Raw genomic sequence first — 22,604 nt, 5'->3', positions numbered from 1 at the left:
TAGCTGCACGTGCAGTCTGAGACGGCCTGGGCAAAACCCTGGTCAGTCATGGCTCATAGCATATCTTGGGCTATTATGTCAGATTATTTTTCTACATGGAATTTGAAGTCTCCCAGGACAATGAATCTCAGCTGAAGCTTGACTAATTCTTCTAGAAATGTGGCTAAATTCTTGTCAAATGAGTAAGCCTTATATATAAGTTAGAAGAGTCTTCATGATTTGTTGCCACTGCAGTAACATTCCAGCTGAACAGACTCAAATATTTTTATTTTGGAGATAGACTCTTGCTTGTTATCGTAAACTGGATGAAATTATGATCACACAGCATCCACTCTTGGCCACTCTAAACCCACGATGTATTAGGTATCTCACAGAGACTGGCTGGGGCTTCTGCCAGGTTGGCTTCATCATCAAACCCAATTTTTATGATGCATGCCAGGTCAGGAACCTTGTGATCAGTTCATAGACGATTCTCACATTAACGAACAACCTTGCATTCACCTGTACAAGTCTAAGGTAACTGGTTGTCAGCTGATGCAATTCTACCAGTCACTGTGGCATCTGAGAGGTGCAGAATATGCAGTTGCCTGTTCGGTGTTGATCACCTTGGGGCTTTTTTCCTTGGGTGGAGTCTTCTTGTATCAGTGATAGATTAGACTGAATAGGTTGGGCAGGTTTTAGTTTCAGTGCTTCTGGGGATTGCACTCTTCATTCCCATGGTACAGTAATGGTGATGGGTGCTTTTTGGGACAGGGATAGAGTGGTGATATAGCTAAAATGGTTGCTGCTTGTGGAGTGGGGGTGCGCATTTCCCCCCTGCTCCATTGCCATGCAAAGCAAGGAACGGAATAGCCTTAAAAAAACAACCTCAGCTCTTGGGCCTACGTGACTCGCAGATAAAAAGGACTCTAGGATTGTTTCTTTTGCAACAAAGATATGAATGTGTCAGAAATAATGTTTGACAAATACCAATTTTATTCTAATTTTTTGAGTTGTTTATTTGGATACATCAAATAACCATGCTAGCAAGGATTTAAAACATCCAGATGTTCAGAACTACAGCCTAGTTTAAAGCCAGGTCTGATTGGTTTTTTCCCCTCCCAAATTCCAGCATTACAGTTTGCAATGAGATACATTGTAGAGTATGGTTCTTGAGCAATAAAGCACAAGTATATGGTGGCTGAAGGCTCTGCCTTTTTGTCTCCTTACTTCATGACACACCCCAAGGTTTATGGAGATTACATAATGAAGTGCACACCCACCCAGTTAGGTTTTATTGCTTCATTACTTATAGGGAAAAACTGAAGGATCCCACAGTCTGTGTGAAGGTCGGTTTTTTGGTTTTTAAATTTAGTGTGAAATATGAACAGGCGAGGAATTTGAGAAAGAACCCTGGACAGAAAACAAAACAAATAAGATACATTGGAAACTTAAACACACAAAACCCAAAAACACATTTACATCTATTATAAAGCACTTAGGGAGGGGTCAGACAATCTAAATCCTGAGCCAGCTGAGCCTTCCTAACCCTGTAATTTTGCATGTAGTCGGCACCTCCTGCCATGGCACAAACTTTTCTTAAACTGTTCCATTTTCAGTGTAGCACTGCTACATTTTAAAAGTTACGGTGTGGGAGAGAACACGGTCTGGAATCTTGAAAGCAACTATATTACTTCACTAAACAGTTCTAGATTTTATTGACGTAGGGGTGTCCAGAGCCTGATGGGAGAGGACAGTTCTTCTGAGTACATTAATATAAGGAATCTCATTTACAGTTAGCCTGGGATGAAGAAACTCATCTTTGCTTCACAGACCTATTGACCTGAACCAGAATCATGTACAAGACACAGTGAAAATCTTGGGGTCACGCGTTCTTTTACAGTGATATCAAAATGCACTGCATCACCGTCTCCACATTTTTGCATAATACCTCAACCCTACCAGGGAAAACGTGTGATGCAGCAGTTGGAGTAGGACACTGGGAGCCAAAGGATCTGCAATCTATTCCTAGCTCTGCTACTGACTCACTGTGTTATATGTTCTTGTACAAATGGCTTTTCCTCTGTGTGCCTTACATTCCTCATCTGTGAAGTAAGGATAATACTTCCTTACCTCACAAGGCCTTTTTCTAAATGGGGAAAATGAGTTGTGTTTGAAAAATGTATTTAAAACATTTTAACCAAGGGGATTTTAGTTAACATATTTTGAAATTCAATTTCCTTTCCCAGTCTAGACAAAAATCGCTGACAAGGTTAACAACATTTATCATCTCAAAGCACTTTTAAAGACTGAAATTATTAAGCAACTCATAATCAAGGGGGCAACAGAAATTTCACTTGTACATTGCTTTTTATTAGAACACCTCAAAGCTCTTTGCAAAAGGTGGGTAGAATTATCCCCCTTCAACAGATGGAGAAACCAAGACACATAGTGCAATTTATTACTGTTATTGAAGTGGTAATTCTGACTAAGATAAAGGCTTGTCCCTCTTCCTGTTGAAACACAAAAATTATTAGAAATATTTAGACCTTTAAAATAGAATCTACATCATAACTTTTTTGCTTCATTTTTACGGGGGGCTTCAGCTGCTGCTCAGAATCCTAAATTAAGGCCCCAATTCAGCAGAGTACTTCCGTGAGTGAATAGTCCCATTCAAGTCAACAGGAATACTAATGTGCATAAAGTTAGGATCATGCTTGAGAGACTTATTGAACTGGGGCCTAATGACGAGGCTGGATGTGAGGTAGCTGAGCGATGTGTGGAGGGGGGAAGACAGGATAAGGGAAGATGCACTGCTAAAACTAAGAACGAATTATAAAAAAGAGGCTGTAAACACAAGGCCTCTATTTCTTTTCAAATACATCCTGACCTATACCATGCTGCCTCTGTCACCTATAGCAGTAATGGAAGTTAACTGCACAGTAACTGAAACAATGTATTTATGGAAGCTGTGCAATAACTATACTGTAACTCCATTGGAAACAATGGCAATTACACTTCTCCTATGTTATCTTTGGATAACACTATAATTAGTATGTGTCACCACTGTAGTCATGATTAAAATAATTACTGTAAAAAGTCTCTCATTACTAGCATTAACCACTCTGGCTTCCAAACATATATAAGTCTTTTTTTAAAGGTATAATTGCTCTCTCTGTTCACAGCTCATCCTAACACCACAATTTGCTTTCCCACCCATTTTCAGGTTAACTGCACAACCACCCCACAGCACTGTAAAAACAGCCCTGACTTTACATGCGAAATACTTACAGCTCTTCAAGATAAGGAAAGTTCTTAAATGCATCCTCTGGTAGCTTTGTGATATTGTTCATACTGATATCCCTGGGAAAGAAGAACACACAAATGGGTCAAATGATAAGCAATGTTACAGTTTAGAACATGAAGTACATTTAAATAGATCAGCTGCTGAGATAATAGAAAAAGCTTTTTCCAGTGTAATGTTGTGGTATCTGTAGGAGTTTGCAGGCTAAACTTTCACAGTGTGGAGATCTAAAAATATAGAGCATCATGAAGGATTGATACCAAAGGCTTTCTTCTGACAACCAGAAGGGGGAAAAAATATATCTTGAAGTTACAAAAGAGAGGAGGGGAAAGCCTATTAGAAACCTATTTTCTCCAGTCCTGATTTTACTGACTCCTTACACACACACTCTTGATGCATGTAACTAAAACCGCTCTGAAACCACCGCCTGTAAAAAATGTGACCACCCAGTGTTCAAATATTCATACCGTAATGTCTGTTGTTTTTTTTTTAAATAAATAAACACATGCACTGAGACTTGATAAAATAAAGACCTTCAGGCAAGTGTGGCTTTTGGAGCAGCTGAAAAGAATAGCAGAAACATGCCCCAGCTCTACCGCAGTCATATTTTCTGCAAAACCTATAAAAGTCCTTGAGGTAATAGTTTTAAGTATAATTCATTTTTAGCCCATAAGCACATGCATGCAAGCAACAAGTGCTTACATGATCGGTATGCAGACCGATTCTTTCTTGTTTTTATATTGGCAGTAAGTGGCAAACTAAACTCTACCAACCTCAACTCATGCTGAGTAGCACTTTGCTCCATGAGTAGTGGAGTGAATAGGAAAAAAACCACCACACATTAGTTGCATGCCTATCATGAAATCAGTGGGACTACTCGTGAAGTAAGGTACTACTCAACCTGAGTAAAAGCGAGAGAACATGGCCAGAATCAAGAATTTGATTTGACAAGTATTAGTTTACACTAACAGCTGCCAAATTTAATTTTTATTATTTAACCTTTTTATTTTTTACTTCCCACTTTTACTGCCCTTCAATTTTAATTTTTTTTTTTAAAAAGTGTAAAGACGACTTAATACCACAGCTGCAACGTTCTTCCACTCTCCCTTGCATCATCGGTCTTCCAAACCAGAGCAAAGCCTCACTCTGGCATCAAGTTTGAGAAAACTTTCTTTCCTTATGGAATGCACAGCAACACCTATCACCTAAACAATGCAAGTTACATGCCTTCTTATTTCCAGAAAATGCGCGGAAGACATAGTCGGCCTAGAACCGCCAGATGTTCCTGCATCTGAGTACAGACAGAGGTGCGTCTCATATCAACAATACACACACAAGTACATCTCTCCTTTAGCCAATAAACACATGGATGTCATTTATTTTTTCTTGTCATTCCACACACCCTATTTGCAATTAAAACCAGACCAGAGGATAGTCTGTTATTTCAACCACTGGGAATGGTATCTGTTTGGTACCGAAGGGCTATAGTCAGAAAAAAAAATTGCCAGGATCTCAAACTAAACAGGTCTAATATAGATATAGAAGATCCTGGCTCCATAAAAGTCCAGCCTGTCAAGATGAGCATTTGTTCTGAAGTAGAATCCTGTGATGGAATAAAACCAGAAACACTGACAAAGCCAGAAGTTGAAGGGCTCATCAGCCAGGGGAGCAAGAACTACAGGCCATGAGCAGTTGCGGAATTCTACAAGCATGTGTTTATAGCCTGCACCATCGTTACTTTTGAAACTCTCCACCTGAAAAGCAGAGCCACTACTTCTGGAAATAAAACAGCTGAGCTCACTCAGATACCACCCTACAGAAGAGTGTGGTACAAATCCCTTATCAGCCATTTCGTAGCAGCAAAAGAAAAGTATTCTGCTGAAGAATCAAAAGCAGTTTCCACGGCCAGAGCCAACTCTTTCACTGTTTTTCTCAATAGGAGACTTGGCACTAACTTTAACAGGTGCAGGCTCCTAAGGAGCAAAGGAAGTCTCCAGAGTCTCTGAGGGCTGGCAGGCACAAAGGTCATTTCAAGAGGGAATAAACCTCCAAGATGCTTGCGCCCTGCCTTGTGCTAGAATAGGAGATGTAAACATGTCAGCTTCCATATAATGTACATTAAAATATACCCTCAATATACCAAGTAGCTTTTTCCTGAAAACACTACAAGTAATGTCCATGTTATTCGTGCAACTGTCAAGCCACAACATCTAGTCATAGTTCATAAAGGAAAATAGTAGCTCTATTTATACTAAACATCCAAGTATGTTACAAAGCCAATAGGCCTGCTGAAATCACACATTGGTTATTGAAAAATTATCCTATTTTTTGCCACAGAGAAAGAGATCAAGCTGGCACTTGATGGAATTTATATCAGGCTTTCTTTGCTCACCCAATGGATAAATAACCAGTTGCTGGTTTGCTGCTCCCCTGCTCCTTAACTTCCACACACATGCGCACAGAGCACTACCAGAATGATAGCAAATAATTCTCATATACACTGTGCAACATCGCATTTACCGGCAATTGCCTCTTTCACCAAGATGTTTGCCCAGGTCTGATTTCACTGGGCAAATCAAGAATTACCCCACTGCAACTGACAGAATTACACCAGTGTAAATCAAGAATACAGGAGACCAGAATAAGATGTAACACAAACCCAGCTGTGAAAGTGACTAAAACATGAACCCCAGTCCAGACTCCCTCATTAAATTCAGGGAGTCAAATGAGAGGTGCTTTATTGGCGATCTCTACAGTCTGTTTATAAAGGTGCTTTGTATCTCAGCAACAGCTTGGGTACCATGGGATGTTGCAGTTGCTGTGGGTGTACATTTTTCTTCTTGTGTAGAAAAGTAAATAAAAGTATCAGATACATGAATTGTCAGCTGTCTGCTCCACAGGAGGCTGCAACTTTTACTCTCCTCCTCCCCTGCATTTTTCAAATTGCCATGAATGCATGCATTTCACACACCCAGGCTAGGCCATTCATTTTCCAGATGACTCCACATCCCCTTCCAGTGCTTAACTAAATAAGCATTTATGAATTTGGCAAAAGAAAAGGGGAAGGAGGGGAGACCCAGAGGAATCACCAGTGGATAACAAGTTATACAAGACCACCACAATTCATGTTATTTTGGTAGGGTCTCCTAAAACAATATCCATGCAACATAGCTCTTGAAATTATTATTAACAGTTTCATAATTTGGGATGGCAGTAATAATGTTTAGATAGTGCATATTATCCAAAATGTCCTTTATATACATACAGACACACACACAAGTCATTTCATTCATGATTTGAATACAGCCACTTCTGAGGTAAAATGTGACAGCTGTTTAACAGTGCATGGTAACATTAAACAGTTTAGGATAGGAACAGGACACCGTATCCAGTTGAAACCAATAGTCTCAACAAAGTAGAGGACAGAATGAAAATTTTTACAGCAATAAGGGCCTGATTTTCAGAAATGTCAAGAACTCATGACTCCAACTGAGTCAAGACTACTGGGATTTAAACACTCGTTGTTTTTTCCACCAAACCTCCAAAATATGTTATATACTGAAGTCTACTTTTAATGAAACTCCATTCATAGCAAACCAGAAAGACTCTGATTGTTTCGACACATTATAATATGGAAACTTCTGCTCCTATATTATGGAGTCAATCTCCAGTCAGAGCAAAGTTGTTCTGTGGAAAAACAACTGATTTTACTACACAGAGTTTCACTGCGTTTTCAAGTTGCTAATACGACAATGTTCATATTGGAATTTACTTCTGTGTTACATGTGCCATCTTAGCTCATGAACATGGTATAACCAGTTTCTTAAAGGATTAGATTTCTGGTGAGTACTCCAAATGCTTTCCTCCAGAAGAACAATGCTTAACAGCAAGCTGAAACACAGATATCAACATATAAAAGCAATTAATAAGAACGTTTTGGACAGAAAAAATAGGACTAAATTTTCTCTCCCAAATGAATACAAAGTCAACAGAATTTTAGTTATAGAAGAAAAATTTTCTGCAACAACAAAGGACTCTGTGTATACATTGCAGTCAACAGATGTTTTTATCTGCTTATATGGAAATAATAAGTCACTGAGTTTAAAAACAAGAATTCACAAGCAGTATTTGTAACATCAATATCTATGCTGCAAGTGTGAAGTCAGAAGATTCAATCACATTTGTTAATGCTCTTTTAATTAGCAAGGACATTATTTAAAATTACTTACTCTTGTGGGAAAGCTGTATCAACACCACAAAAATTAGTGCTGAAGTAATGTTAGACAATTGGAGGCATAAAAAAATGGAAAATAGACTGAATCAAGTGAGGTTTTTTTGTTATTCAGATATTATTAAAATATGGTACTCCTCAAATGTCATGGAACAAATCAATCCAAAGAGAATCTAGGAGGCTGCATGTTTAATGAAGATTAAATGTCAACATCTGAATCCTACAAAGAAAGCCTTATGGAATGACCCCATAGCCTACATGTTTCTTTTGCAAGGTCGGGGCCTTAGTCAATGGTACGTTAACAATTTTAGACCAAAAACAAAACAAAAAAGACAATTCTGGTAATACCAGAAGTAATATTAGAAAGTGTTACTCTTATCTGTAACTCTGCTGTCTAGTGAGATAAGTACTTGGTAATACGATTATTACCATACACTAAACTGATCACGTCAGCACCAGTTGTCCCATGCCATATTTCAGCACAAGTACAGCAATATGCTTTAATTCATTCTGGGACTAAGTTATTACATGCAGAAATAAAACCCCCCTTCCCCTGAACGGTGCATCATTGAAAACCTTTTGATCTCTATATGGAAAAAAAATAAATTGCGCTAAATTTAAATGGTATACTAAAAATTGAGAGTGGGAAATAAATGTCTGGAGAGGTTTATCTTAAATTACTTGTTCTTTTACTAAATTTGAGAACAATTAACAGCATAATCAGTCATTTAGAGCAATATGGCAGAACAATATGTCAAAATTAATTCATACCCAGCCCGTAAGTTGGGCTTCCCTGGGGGTTCATATAAGAGAGTGAGCGCGCGTGCAAGCAATATTCCCTTTAATCCCCTGCCGGAGTGGACCATTTCCATGAGGGGAGAAAATAGAAAAAAGAGATGATGTTGTGGCCTGTATCCTGGAAATGGTAAAACGGCCTCCCTCCCTAGGAGGCCTGGTGGCCTTAAGAATGTGGGAAGAGCTAGGGTTGCTCATGCTTGCTCTTCCCTACACTTGACATCGGTGCTGCTGCTGAGCATTACTGCCGTATTCCAGTCCACAGGCCAGCTGTCCCAGTAAGCTTTAGACCTGGTCTACACACACACAGTTGAAGTGGTTTAACGTAAATCTCTTTTTAAGACCAACTTACTAAGGAGATTACAAAAGGCAGGGTGAACGGATTTAAATCAAGGCAATTTAAATTATGATTTATATCACCAAGTGAAAAGCCTTGAATTAAATCAATTTTAATCAACTTTTCCAATTGTAAAAAGAAAAGGAGTACTTGTGGCACCTTAGAGACTAACCAATTTATTTGAGCATAAGCTTGCGTGAGCTACAGCTCAATGCATCCGATGAAGTGAGCTGTAGCTCACGCAAGCTTATGCTCAAATAAATTGGTTAGTCTCTACGGTGCCACAAGTACTCCTTTTCTTTTTGCAGATACAGACTAACACAGCTGCTTCTCTGAAACAAGTCAGGCCTGATTCACATCATCTTGGATGGCATGAGAGAGCTATAGCTACAAAATACAAATGACCAGAAACCATCGTTCTCCTCACAGTTGTGATGCAATGTGATCCACTAAGTCACGGAGAGGCCTAACCTTTGGGGACACACCCAGAAACTAGACTTGTTTGGTGAGAGTTTTCCCAGACATACTTAGCACGGGACTGAAGACAAAATCATTTATAGTAACAATTCCTATTTCATTTATAAATCATCACCCCATCCTATTCCCCTCCCTTTTTGTTCTTTCATAATGTCTTTTAAGCAGATGTTAAAACAAAGCCAGTACACTGAAAGCACGTCTACACTTACCTCTGGAGTGATCGATCCAGCGGGTGGTCGATTTATCGCGTCTAGTGAAGACGCAAAAAATCGACCGCCGAGCGCTTTCCCATCGACTCCAATATTCTGCCAAAGTGAGAAGCGTAGGCGGAGTTGATTGGGAAGCGTCAGCAGTCGACCTCCCGCAGTGAAGACACCACAGTAAGTAGCTCTTAAGTACATCGACTTCAGCTATGTTATTCACGTAGCTGAAGTCGTGTAACTTAGACCGACTTAACTCACAACCCTCGCCCCCCAGTGTAGACCAGGCCTAAGATTCCTTGAATTTGTCAGTATAACTCAGAGTTCCTTTAACCTGAACCCTTTGTGTTGGGTCCAGTCTCCTTAATACCTGATTTTTACAAGCCACATCTGAATGCGAAATGAGGAGAATGGAGTTTAAGCATAACTTAGCATTTTCTGTCTTTAGTCAGCTTCAGCATGTTCCCTTCAGGATATTCTGACACTGCATATGAACATTGCCTTTGTTGTTTTGTTTAATGTTAATTTTAATGAAGCCATCCCTCCCCTTGCACTTGCTATGAGAATGTAAATATATTTAATATACTTTAAAAAAAAATATAAACACTGATCAGTTAGAACATTAGCAGCTGTGAAAATCTGCCTGTATTTAAAATAGATATACAACCAGCTAAATCATCATGGGGGGGAAAAAGAACAAATGCACTTGCTGTATGCAGTTAGCAGCCTGCAACACTGGATCTCCTCTCTCAGTGCTGAAGAGAGAGACTTGAGAATTAAGCTTCGCCTACGCAACTCGCAGCAGTGAAACAAAAGCCTTGATTTGCGAGACAACATATTGCACTAGATGAACTTTATAACCGTGCCCTTGTGCAAAATACACATTGTTAAAGAAATTTAGGCTGTTAATATAGACAGAAAGTATCAGAAAATCCTTGGATAAGGGGTCCATGCCCTCCCACACAGCTGCATCTGTGCCTCCCTGTGCTCTGACAAGGGCTCTTGCAGCTCTCTTCTCTATGGCCTCCCCAAGACAAGCTTTCCCAGACTCCAAGATGAGCAGAAACACAGTAGCCTGATGCCTCACATATAGCTGGAAGCAAAATCATATCATGCCCGTCCTACAAACGATTCCCATTCCATTCAGGATCCAGACCATTTCTAAAAACCCTGTGCAGACTTAGGATAGCCTATCAAATTGCTCAGCAAATATCAGCCTTCTCTCCGCACCTTCACAGAATCTCCCCGCTGTTAAATTGCTTGTCTATTGCCTCAGAGTCATCATTACGTTTCACATTTCAAATGTCAGAACATGGACCAGCACTCCCCCTGCAACTTATCAGTGAAAATTACCACATCCCAGCTGAAGGAATCTTCCCATTCACTCAGCACTGGGGGAATGGATGTATGGTGGGGAGTTCTGCCTGAGTAATTTCACACAGGGACCCTGCACTAGTGCTTTCTATTCCCAATGTTTTCCTTCACAAGGATTTATTCTAGCCTATTATTGACTGCACTAAGCTAGGTGGCATAGATACTTTACTGCAACAGTTTTACACTGCGTTTAAAAAACATGCTGATTTACTTCAAATACTGCAGCTTGCAAGAATGTGCAGGAGTCTGAAGACATGAAATGCCCAGCTATGAAAAAGGAGAACTGGATCCTAGCCAGAGAGTCAGCACTAACCAATTGCCTAGAGGAAATCAGAAAGACTTCAATCTTTAAAGCCCCTCATGCTTTATGAATGGCTAACCTCTCCCTTTCACCTCTCCAGCTTGTCTCCACCTTTTGTGAAGTTTAAAAAGGTGGGGGAGGGGGAAGTGGCTATTGAAGGAAAGAAGATCATCATGTTTCAACAAGGCACCTTTAAAACCCTGTAAAACGCTCCCTCTGAGCAAGCTTAACCTGTTTGCTGAAAGATAATAGCATGTAATACTGTAGGCTCCACTGAGTCTTTTCCAAGATCTGGGCCCTCTGCCACCGAATTATTTAATTATAACACTTACAAAATAACTTAGGCAGAGTTATCTACATTGGAATAAAGTCCTCTTCATTGTACAAAAACCATTAGGTAAGGCAGTATCTCTGTTAGCAAAGGCCTATTTACACAAGGAACAGCCTCTAAAAATTCCCCACATTTGCTGCTGCTATTTCAGCAATAATGGGACCCCTAGTATGGATAGGTTGCCTATGTGTTTAAACACGTCACAGAACCTTGCCAAGTGCAGCTCTAAATCAATCTGGGGGGAAGACGTAGACGTGGTATATCTTGACTTTAATAAGGCTTTTGATACTGTCTCACATGACTTTCTCATAAACAAACTGGAGAAATACAACCTAGATGGAGCTGCATAACTGGTTGGAAAATTGTTCCCAGAGAGTAGTTATCAGTGGTTCACAGTCATGCTGAAAGGGCCTATCGAATGGGGTCCTGTAAAGATCTGTTCTAGGTCTGATTCTGTTCAATATCTTCATCAAATGATTTAGATAATGACATAGAAAGTACACATATAAAGTTTGTGGACAGGACCAAACTGGCAATGGGTTGCAAGTGTTTGGAGGATAAGATTAAAATTCAAAATGATCTGGACAAACTGGAGAAATGGTCTGAAGTAAACAGGATGAAATTTAATAAGGACAAATGCAAAGTACTCCACTTAGGAAGGAACAATCAGTTGCACACACAAAATGGGGAAGGACTGCCTAGGAAGGAGTACTGCAGAAAGGGGTCTGGGGGTCATAGTGGACTACAAATTAAATATGAATCAAAAAAAGCAAACATCTTTCTGGGATGTATTAGCAGAAATGTTGTAAGCAAGACACAAGAAATAATTCTTCCACTCTACTCCATACTGATTAGGCCTCAACAGGAGTATTGTGTACCATTCTGGGCGTCACATTTCAGGAAAGATGTAGACAAATTGGAGAAAGTCTAGAGGAGAGCAACAAAAATGATAGAAGATCTAGAAAACATGACCTATGAGGGAAGATTGAAAAAATTGGGTTTGTTTAGTCTGGAGAAGAGAAGACTGAGAGGGGACATGATAACAGTTTTCAAGTACATAAAAGTTGTTACAAGGAGGAGGGAGAAAAATTGTTGTTCTTAACCTCTGAGGATAGGACAAGAAGCAATGGGCTTAAATTGCAACAAGGGTGATTTAGGTTGGACATGAGGAAAAACTTCCTAACTGTTAGGGTGATTAAACACTGGAATAAATAGGGAGATTGTTGGAGATTTTTATGACCAGGTTAGACAAACAACTGTCAGGGATGGACTCTAGACAATACTTAGTCCTGCCATGAGTGCAGGGGACTGGACCAGATGATCTCTCAAGGTCTCCTCCAGTCCTATAATTCTATGAACAGTTAGCAGCCCATCTACACTAGCACTCCCAATGTTGAAAATGCTGATTGAGATCAACCCATGTTGCCAATGGTGGGAAATTATTGGAGAATTTTTCTAGTGTAGACTTGGCCAATGTTTTTATATTACTTCTCAGGTTAACTAAAATCAGAACGATATGGGACTACATTGTGCTGGTACTGGGGATACAAAACCTTTCCCTTTTAGGTCTCTGGTTTGAATGCAGCCCAGGACAGGACAACAGTAACCAAGATAACTCTCAAATGCGTCTCCCTTTGAGGATATCACTCATGGTCCCCAAATTACCTATGTTCCACGAACAGTACCTGGTCTCTCACTTTTATTATGGTTAATTGTTTTCCATTTGTTTGGTTTTTTTACACAGCAGACAAAGAATGACCACTAAGATTACACAAAGTCATTCCCACATTTTAAGTTTCTTGCATGAAATCTGTGTGCACACCTCATTACAGATCTTTAATATACTGAGTCTCTGCAGGTTCAAAAGAATGATGAACGAAGGCTTTGCGGTGGCTGAAACGGGTCTTGTGGTCTCAGTTCAACTCCTAGTAGGAAATGTTCATATTACTGAACCCACAACTTTCAATCAACTGCAGTCTTAGCAGTGGACAAAGTGAACTTTTTTTTTTATTATTTGTATTACCATAGCAACGAGGATCCCTAGTTATTGGCTAGGATCCCATTGTGCTGGTGTTGTACAAACTAGATCTCAATCCTAGGACTACCCTCCCATCTATCTGTCCCTCTGGAGTGTAGCAGAAGGGCATAGGGACAGCACAGGAAAGCCTGCACTGACATGGTGTTGCACTTTATTCATGTTCTCTGCATAAAGAAAGGATCTGTTAGCCTCTAGGACCATCAACAAAGCAATGTTCGCAAACCTTAAATTCACTCAGTTGGAAAAAAATGGAGGCAGACTTGGTATCTTCCAGATAACAGAGACCAACAATTATCTTAGAGAGTCACATTACTTCGCTTCTAAAGCTACTATTTTATACTGTAATTGTATGGGCTGTGAAGCAACACAGTACAGTAGTGTAACAAACTTGCGGACATATTCTACAGAAGGATGCCAATCCCAATGCGAAAAATCATGAACAGGAGGCAAGGAAATATCAGGCAGGGGGAACTCTACATCATAAGCTTGCACTTAGAAGCTTTTGTTGGTTTGCATTTTAAAAACTGAAATAGTATTTTACTCTGATCAACAAGAAAGGCCCTATTGTAGGGGGCACTGCAAATACATTTATTAAATAATTACACTGCTTGCCCTTTTGTAACAAGAAAGTCAAATAAAAATTAAAAAAAGATGTTCTGGCAAGATAACCATTTGAATTCATACTCTTAAATTTCCCTGATAAACATCAGTGAAAAATTTATCACTAGTATACTAAAATATAAAACTAAGTTTTAAATCATTCCAGATATTCTTGCTTATGTCCATTTGTCCTTCTGGTAAGCCACTTTGTTAATCTACTGTGGGTACCATTATATAGCTCCCCATTATCACAGTACCTGAGCACCTCACAGTGTTTACTGTATTTATCCTCACACCATCTCTGAAGTAGGGAAGTGCTATTAACAGGTGGGAGACTGAGGCACAGAGAAACTAAGACTTGGCCTACACTAGGAAATTAGGACAGTATAACCACGGTGCTTAGGGGTGTGAAAAATCCTTTGAGTAATGCAATTAAACTAAACTAACCTCCAGTGTAGACAGCGCTATGTTGACAGGAGAATTCTCCTGTAGACTTAGCTACTGCCTCTCGGGGAGGTAGACTACCTATGTCAACGGGAGAAGCCCTCCTGTCAGCATAGGTAGCGCCTTCACTGAAGCGCAACAGCTGCAGCATTTTAAGTATAGACAAGCCCTAAGTGACAGTCACACAGGAAGTCTGTGGTAAGAGTCAGGAAATGAATCATGGTATCCCAAGTCCTAGGCTAGCACCCTAACCATTGTACCATCCTTCCTCGGTTTGTTAATATGATGTTCAGCTTTTTGGTAAAAGCAAGGCAGGTAGTTATTGAAAAGCTTTAAAGCATGGGTATTCAACTTAGGGTTAGGGATTTCAGCTTCACTCGTTTTCTTTATGGCTGGCTGGGGGTGTACGTGAATTGGGAGGGGGCATTCTTTAAACAAGTTTAAACTCAAGACACTATATAAAATAATTTTATATCAATAGTTTATTAATATAGTGCATGACCACCTACAGGAACATCATATCTGCTTGTCAAAACGACAGGTTTTTTACTAAAATTACACAATTCCCACCCTACCCCATACTTCCATTTTTGGGGGTGGGGTAGAAAGGGTAAAGGACATTGTTTTTAAGTAAATAGTCCATTCATGAATTTATGAGTGATTGACAATTGTGTATAACAAAAACCAACACCACATTTGCCAGCGGGGTTTATTAAACCAAGCACAAGAGAGCAGAAATATAAAAAGAAGAAATGCACCTCTAACCATAAGTGGTCTATATAGGTGTATAATATATAGGTGTAATTTTCATTGAGACCCTAACAGGCATAAGGACAATATTTCCATGTTTTTTGGTTTAGTTTACTTACGTCCTCTCCATAAAATTCTTTCAACATCAACTGCAAACTTAAACAGCTGTTAGGTTAAGCATCGGCACAGAAACAAAAAAAAATTCCTTTTTGTATCCATTTTCCACTTGATGTTGACAATAAGCACCTTACATGCAGAGGTTCATTCACATTTTTCATTCATGGGAACATTTTGGAATGCTTGGGACATGTTTTCTTTTCCATAATACCTGTGAGGCGCTTGTAGGTAAATAAACCACGTACAGCCAACTGTCCTACTCAATGGGTTCCATCAAGATTCTAAACTACCATTAACAGACCACACTTTGCATAATTACAATAGGACCTCAGAGTTAACTTCATATTTCTAGTTTTAGATACAAGAATGATACATTCATACAAATAGGATGAACAAACTCAGTAGATTATAAGCTTTGTAACGATACCTTACAAAAAGACCTTTTACATGAAGCATGTTCCAGTTATATTATATTTCAAACTCATTAGCATATTTTCATAAAATCATATGGAGTACCACGTGACACACATAACGAGACATTCCCTACCTAGAAGAACTTTCAGTCTAAATGAATGAGGCAGAGGAAACAGAAGCACACAGAGAGATGAAGTGACTCGCCCAACATCACCCAGCAGGTCAGTGGCAGAGCGAAGAGTACAACCTAGCTCTCCTGTTCCGTATCCCATCCACTAGACCAAACTACCTCCCAGGATGTTCCTTTTACAGACACACAAGCAATGAATGTAGATGGTTAACTAGGATTGAGTTATAAAAGACTGAAATGCAAGGTTTAGTAAAAGGGTGGGATAGAACAGAGGAACGCTTGGACAACTGTCAGGTTGAATACAGCCCATTGTAGCCTATCACGCCTCAGAGTGTTAACTGAGAATTCTTTATTCAATATAATTAATACACAACCCACAGATGTGGCAACACCATATTGGTACCAACGGAAATAAGTTACACTCGGATAGCTATTCAACATGCAACACGTTTCTACCCCCTTCCCAGTAGACCATGACTCATTTGGCATATGTCAGCGCTCTTGTGTGTTTTACATGCTTTCAAAGAGAACCCACCAGTTCTCAGAACAGCAGCAAGTCCTAATTTTTTAGGGGAATTGTGACACTCTTCTCAAGAAGTTCTAAGAAATAGAACACAAGCTTCCTATATAGCAATATATGCTACAATTCAGCAACACCTCAAGCACATGCTGAAGTCTATCACATTCAGCAAAGCATTAAAGTGAATGCTTAAATTCCACTGACTTCAATGGGACATTAGGCCCTGATTCAGGAAAGCACTGTACATAACATTACCACTAGGATAGCCCCAAAGGCTATGGGTTTTTTGTTTTGTTTTTTTCCCCCGCAGACAAGTCTGTTCCTGCAACAGCAGTCAGTAACTATTTGTTAGTAGTTATTTTTCTTCTCCTCATTCCCATGTCACGCCATCCTGTTTTTCTTCCAACATGTCGTCTTAGCTTTCTTTCAGACACAGTAACTAGCTCTAATGTACCCTATTCATATGCCAATCAAGCCATCACCAAGATCTTAGAGAACAATACTTGTATCCAAAGACTTATTTTGAATTAGTTTTTGAGTCACTGCATGCCAGCCATTAAGCAAACACAAATACTGTTAATGTTCTACATTAACAAATGGTGTGGAATTAATTGAGAAAAAAATCAACTGAATTATTGTACAGATCATAGCATGGAAGAGAAATCCAGTGTAAGTCAACATGCTCTCCAGGCAGACAAGGTAGGCGAGGTAATATCTTTTACTGGACCAACTTCTGTTGGTGAGAGTTCTGAAGAGACCAGAAGAGGAGCTTTATGTGGCTTGAAAGCTTGTCTTTCTCCCCAACAGAAGTTGATCCAATAAAAAATATTACCTCACTCACCTTCTCTCTCTCTCTCTAATATCCTGGGACCGACGTGGCTACAGCTACATTGCATGTTCTCAGCAGTAAGTTTAAGAGCCATAGTTTTGTGCATTATACCAAGCTGCTTGGTAGAAGTAGATCACAGGGTGAAGGGCAAATTTACAGTAGATTTCAGAAATAAACAACATCTCTTTCAATGCGAAAGCATTTCCTTTACATAGTTAAAGATTATTTACAATAGAAAGGACCATGATGCATTGTTCATGATTTTATAATTAATTATTATTTTTATTACAGTAGTGCTTAGAGGCTCCAATCCAGATCAGGGCCTCTCTGTGCTAGGCACCCAAAGAAAGTTGTAATCCTGTTCTGAAAAGCTTACAGTCAGACTAGACAGCCAAAGGTTGGGAGAAAAGAATTCTCCATATGAGAGCTACGCCTACATCAGTTAAATGACTTGTGCAAGGTCACACAAGAAGTCTATGGCAGAAATGAGAATCAAGCCCAGATCTCCTGTGTCCCAGTCCTGCCATTTAAGCTCAAGAACAAACTTCATCTCAAATCTTGCCTTCCCCAATTCAATAAAGATCCTTAGTATGCTGGCTTTCAGTGCAATGCACCAAAGCTACTCTCTGGTTTTAACCACAATTAACGCTTTTTACAAACTAAAATGAGTAACACCATTAGATAACCCACGTGATTTAAAACAAGGGAGCAATTTATAAACAAAATCTATTTGTAAACAAAACCTATTTGACCCACAGCTGCATTAGATGACACTTGCTGCTCTTATTAATCAGAGATAATTCCTTTGATGGTTAAAAATTGTTATGTACTAACAAAGTCTATAAAAGAGTCACTTCAAAGTAGCTCAGCGAGAGACTCAATTTATCCTGCAATTAGCAAGGTGGCTTTTGAGGGGTCAAATGTGAGTAATACAATCTCATTAATAGAAGAGTGTAGTGGGATACTTCTAAAAATCAGTGTGAATAAGCTTATTTTACATTCAAATGGTTACCAATGCTATTATGAGAGGTACCAATACATCACAGTACAGCTCCTATACTGTGCAAAATGTTCTTGCTTCTGTAAATCGGTGTGAGATAGAGAATGGGGGTTACATTCTATGACCCTACTGAAGTGTCAGTTTGAAACATTACTAACCAAGGACCCAATCCCGTATTTCATGGTATGAAGAGCTCCTATGTAGTCAGTGGGGCTCACTGCAGGTTTAAGACCGTCTACAATCAAGGCCTAAGAACGAAGGGTGCCTCAAATGTGAGAGTTGGAGCCTAGGCTCCACATTTTACCTCCTGTTAAAAGGAGGTTAAAAAAAAATTCAGTCGTGGTAAATATCTTCTCAATTATGGAATATGAATCAAGTTAAAATGTGTGTGTGTGTGTGTGTGTGTGTGTGTGAAATTTGAAAATCCCCCTTCTTGTGTTATCAATCAAGCCTGAAGTCTGTTAAAAGAGACGGAATATTAAAATTCTAAAAACGTTCATTCCACCATTTATCCTACCGGTTTGCTTTTTGCACTTCATTCAGCTTGCAAATGAACACACACTACACTTGGTCTCTATTGTTTCTAGTCAGTTTCACGTTCAGGCTCTCATGCAGGAGCACAGGGGAAGAGCCTTGAGATTACAAGCACTGTAAAGGGACTGTTTGGATCTAAATATAAAAAATCTGCTGATTTTTTTAAATGTCATTAAACATTTCTATTGATATTGGGCTCTCTTTGTGCACTCACGTGCACGTTTGTTTGGTTTTTTTTTTTGGCTTTTTTTTTTTGAAGTCCTACTTGACAAAAATCCCAATTCATTGTCTGGGATATCAGCTCCCTGGGACAGGTATTGAAAATGTGGGAGTGTCCCAATCAAACCAGGGCTGCCAACAGGTGTGCCTAAGCTCTCTGTGTTCCTTTAATTTGTGTGCAAGAGGTCATTTGTAACAGCAGCTGAACATCAGTGGAAGTTTTTCACTCCATAGGTCTTGCTCAGATAAATCCCTGAAATCGAGTCATATCACCAGGGAGGGGGAGAATGGGATAACACTTAATGCTTACATATTTACTCAGGTCTTGCTCACCATGAAGTCAGCAGCAAAACTTCATAAGGGATTTTTGTGGATCAAACCCTGAGTTTCTTCCTCTGTAAGGTTAAAACCAAGTCTCTATCCAAATGAAAATAAGTAGGAAACAATTATATATTATGAGTTGGTCGTCCTTGTCTCAGTCTCATCCTTAAAATAAATGTTGCTTAAATTACTCTATATTCCCTTTTCTGAGGCAGCAAAGTGGAACCAGGTTAAATCTTGGAGAATTTTAATTCAAAGCACATTTTTAGTACTAAAGGAGACGAGACACGAAACCAAATAAGCCATCCAACCGAGACCCTGACACTGTGGTTACTTAAAAAATCTCAATTATTTTCTGCCTATCAAAATCTTGTGGGTGCTCATTGTTAAAATATTGGCAAGAACATCTCCATGCTTAGCTATACAAGAATAAGGAACTTTTCTTTTCTTTTTTTTAAAACTACACACTCAGGTACTTAATTCCGTACCTGTTTTAAATACATAATTAAACAAAGCATATATTGAACAGTTCCAAGGGCAGTTATAAATAACAAGTTGCCTAAAAAAGTGTGTGTGTGTGTGTGTGTGTGTGTGTGTGTGTGTGTGTGTGTGTGTGTGTGTGGACCCTGAGTTTATCCTTTGGGTATCTCTGAATCCTTGGATATCACCACGTAGTCGGAGTATTTACCACCATAAATACACAGAAGTTGAACACTCCTCTTAAAGGAGCAATGGTCTCCGGGTTAAAGCACCAGACAGGGTTACGGGCATCTGGGTTCAGATCCTTGATCACTCTGACATCTTGGGCAAATAGTTTTGTTTCTCTGTGCCTCCATTTCCCCCTACCTGTAAAAAGAAATTAATCTTTCCCTATCCCACCGAGGATCTCGTTAACGTCTGGGAAGGCCTTACATAATAAGGTGACAGGTGCTGCACAGGCACGAACTTTCCAAAGTGCTGAGGGGTGCTCAACCCCCGGCTCTGACCCAGGCCCCGCCCCCACTCCATTCCTTCCCCCAAGGTCCCACCCCACCTCTTCCCAAACCCACCCCCACCCAGCCTCTTCCCGACCAGCTCCACCCCCTCCCCTGAACGTGCCGCATCCTCATTCCTCCCTCTTCCCCCGCCCCCGAGCCTCCTGAATGGCAATGGTAACAGCTGATCGCAGTGGGCAGGAGGCACGGGGAGGGAAGTGGAGGCGCTGATATGCGGGGCCTGCTGGCAGGCGGGAGACACTGGGGGGGGGGGGGAGCTGATAGGGGGGCTGCCAGAGGGTGCTCAGCACCCATCTTTCCCCCTCCTCCCGTGCGCTCCAGCCCTGGAGCACCCATGGAGTTGGCGCCTATGAGGTGCTAGATGATTAGACTAGCAGAATATTGTGTGCTACTGTATGCTTTTGTTATAAATAGCATCTGCTATATTTTCACCCTGTTGCAAAAAGGGACATTAAAAACAACTACAACCCAAATCTCATCAAATGCCAAGTTTAGTAAGTAAGTATTTTCAATTTTGACCATTTTCATCCAGTTTATTTTGGTCTTGTTGGCCCCACCCAATGTTTAGAAAGTAACATGAGCCTGAAATGGTTGGGGTAAGACTTAAATTTTGCAAAGCCAATGCAAAATAAATAAATAAATAAAAAGTTGGCATATAAACACACCCACTGATATAGTTAAGCCAGAACACACAATGTAAACACTTCCATCAGTCCAAGCATACATACAGTAGCTTTTATGTTTAAACATGTTTTCTTGTTTGCATCTAAGTTATTTATTTTGAAGTAACTAGGAATTATTTCTGGCAAAAGAAACTGCTGTTGCAATACAGCATTATAATTATCTATATATTGTGGGAAAACAAAAAGCATACTCCAGCTTTCTACTGTCAAAATAGATTTCATGGCAGCACCCGGCATTGCCGCTACAGAACAGAACATTGTTTTACATAGCAGCTTCCAAGGCATCTCACAGTGTCTGACTAAGTATAAACTACATTATTTTAATAAGATGTAAAATAGAGGTCTTGAAAACATCTGATCATCAATGATTCCATAGCACTTTTATTAAAGAGCAAAGTTTTGTCCAGGATATTAGAATTGTTAAGTCTGCCTGCTGACATGTCTTCTGAAGATTTCATTTTCTTTCTTAAATTGTTGTACAGTGTTGCTGCGTGCAGCTAAATAGCTCTGTGTTTCACCCTAGAAATGGTGCAATTCAGTGCAGTGATGAAGAGGGGGCTGTATATTGATAGGAAAGATGTCAGTGATTAATTCACAACAAAAATAAAAAGGTATCAGGAAATCTGGATTCTGTCCCCAGCTCTCTCATGAACTGCCTATAATTTTCAGGGTGGCATTGATTTTAACTATATTTTTCTCCTTGGACTCGTATGTGAGCTATGGCCAAACCCTGTGCATGCATGAAAATTTGGGTTGAGCCTCCAGCTTACCTTGCTCACATCGCCAAGCTTAAGAAAGCCAAGGCTAAAGAACTAGCCACCAAGCTGGGCTAAATGTTCTGGACTTACATTTTTCTGAACATAAAAAATAATATCTAAAACCGTGGGGGAAAAAAACAAACAACCCCTAACCCCAGACATGAATTAGAATGAAAGACATGCAAAATATTTTCCAGGACACCTAAATTCCCTCCTACTCTTGAGTAGACACATGGGACCTTCAACTTCCACCTCAACAAGAGCCTATAGACGGGGCACAACAAGGGATTTCAAATGAACAGCCTGCAACTGATGAAACAATTTACAATAGTCCCCACTATCCAGCATTGCTCTGGAAGCATTGGTATTACAAGTTTACATCACAGGATAGAACTCTATGACCATCTGTTTACACGTCCTATGTTGGCTGTTTCATTAAAAGCTTTGGATTTCATGGTTCTGTAATGCAGCCATTTTAATTTCCATGATGGCAAGACTTGGCTCAACAGATTCTCAATCACTATTTAAAACTTCTGTATAGACCTCAACTCGATAGAGCACTTTCTTATGTTATAAAAGCATTCTATCTTGCTCCTGCCTAAATACCTAAATATTGCGCTAACATTCCTCTGAAGTTGCATTTTACAGGCGTTATTGCCTTGTCATCAACAAATACAACTCTTTCCTCCTGGCTGAAGTTATTTAACGTGGAAGAGTTATTTTCATGCTGCATTAGCTATGTTCCTTATGGAGAGTTGATACGCACCAGCCCAGTGACAACAGCGAGAGCTGAATCAGGCCGCCAGCTACATCATTTCAAATGCAGCTTCTAATTTCAACAGGAGGGGTTTTTATTCAGGATAATCAGGTTGCAGACCTGTCAGCTGTAGCCTGTTCTCATTCAAGCATTTCCACCCCAATGG

General features: G+C 39.8%; 1 protein-coding gene across 1 annotated transcript in view; it reads right to left on the bottom strand.

The window, feature by feature from the left end:
- The window catches only part of LGR4 (leucine rich repeat containing G protein-coupled receptor 4), a 118,442-nt gene that overhangs the window by 60,139 nt on the left and 35,699 nt on the right, over nucleotides 1-22,604 (bottom strand). Inside the window, exon 2 of the mRNA XM_074955165.1 lies at nucleotides 3,271-3,342. Within this exon, the coding sequence (XP_074811266.1) occupies nucleotides 3,271-3,342 (72 nt within the window). The remainder of the gene's footprint in view (nucleotides 1-3,270; nucleotides 3,343-22,604) is intronic.

This window comes from Natator depressus, chromosome 6 (assembly GCF_965152275.1).
Source record: "Natator depressus isolate rNatDep1 chromosome 6, rNatDep2.hap1, whole genome shotgun sequence".
Classification (NCBI taxonomy): Eukaryota; Metazoa; Chordata; order Testudines; family Cheloniidae; genus Natator; species Natator depressus.
Note: the sequence above shows the minus strand (reverse complement) of the source record. Positions and strands in the feature narration are given on the sequence as shown.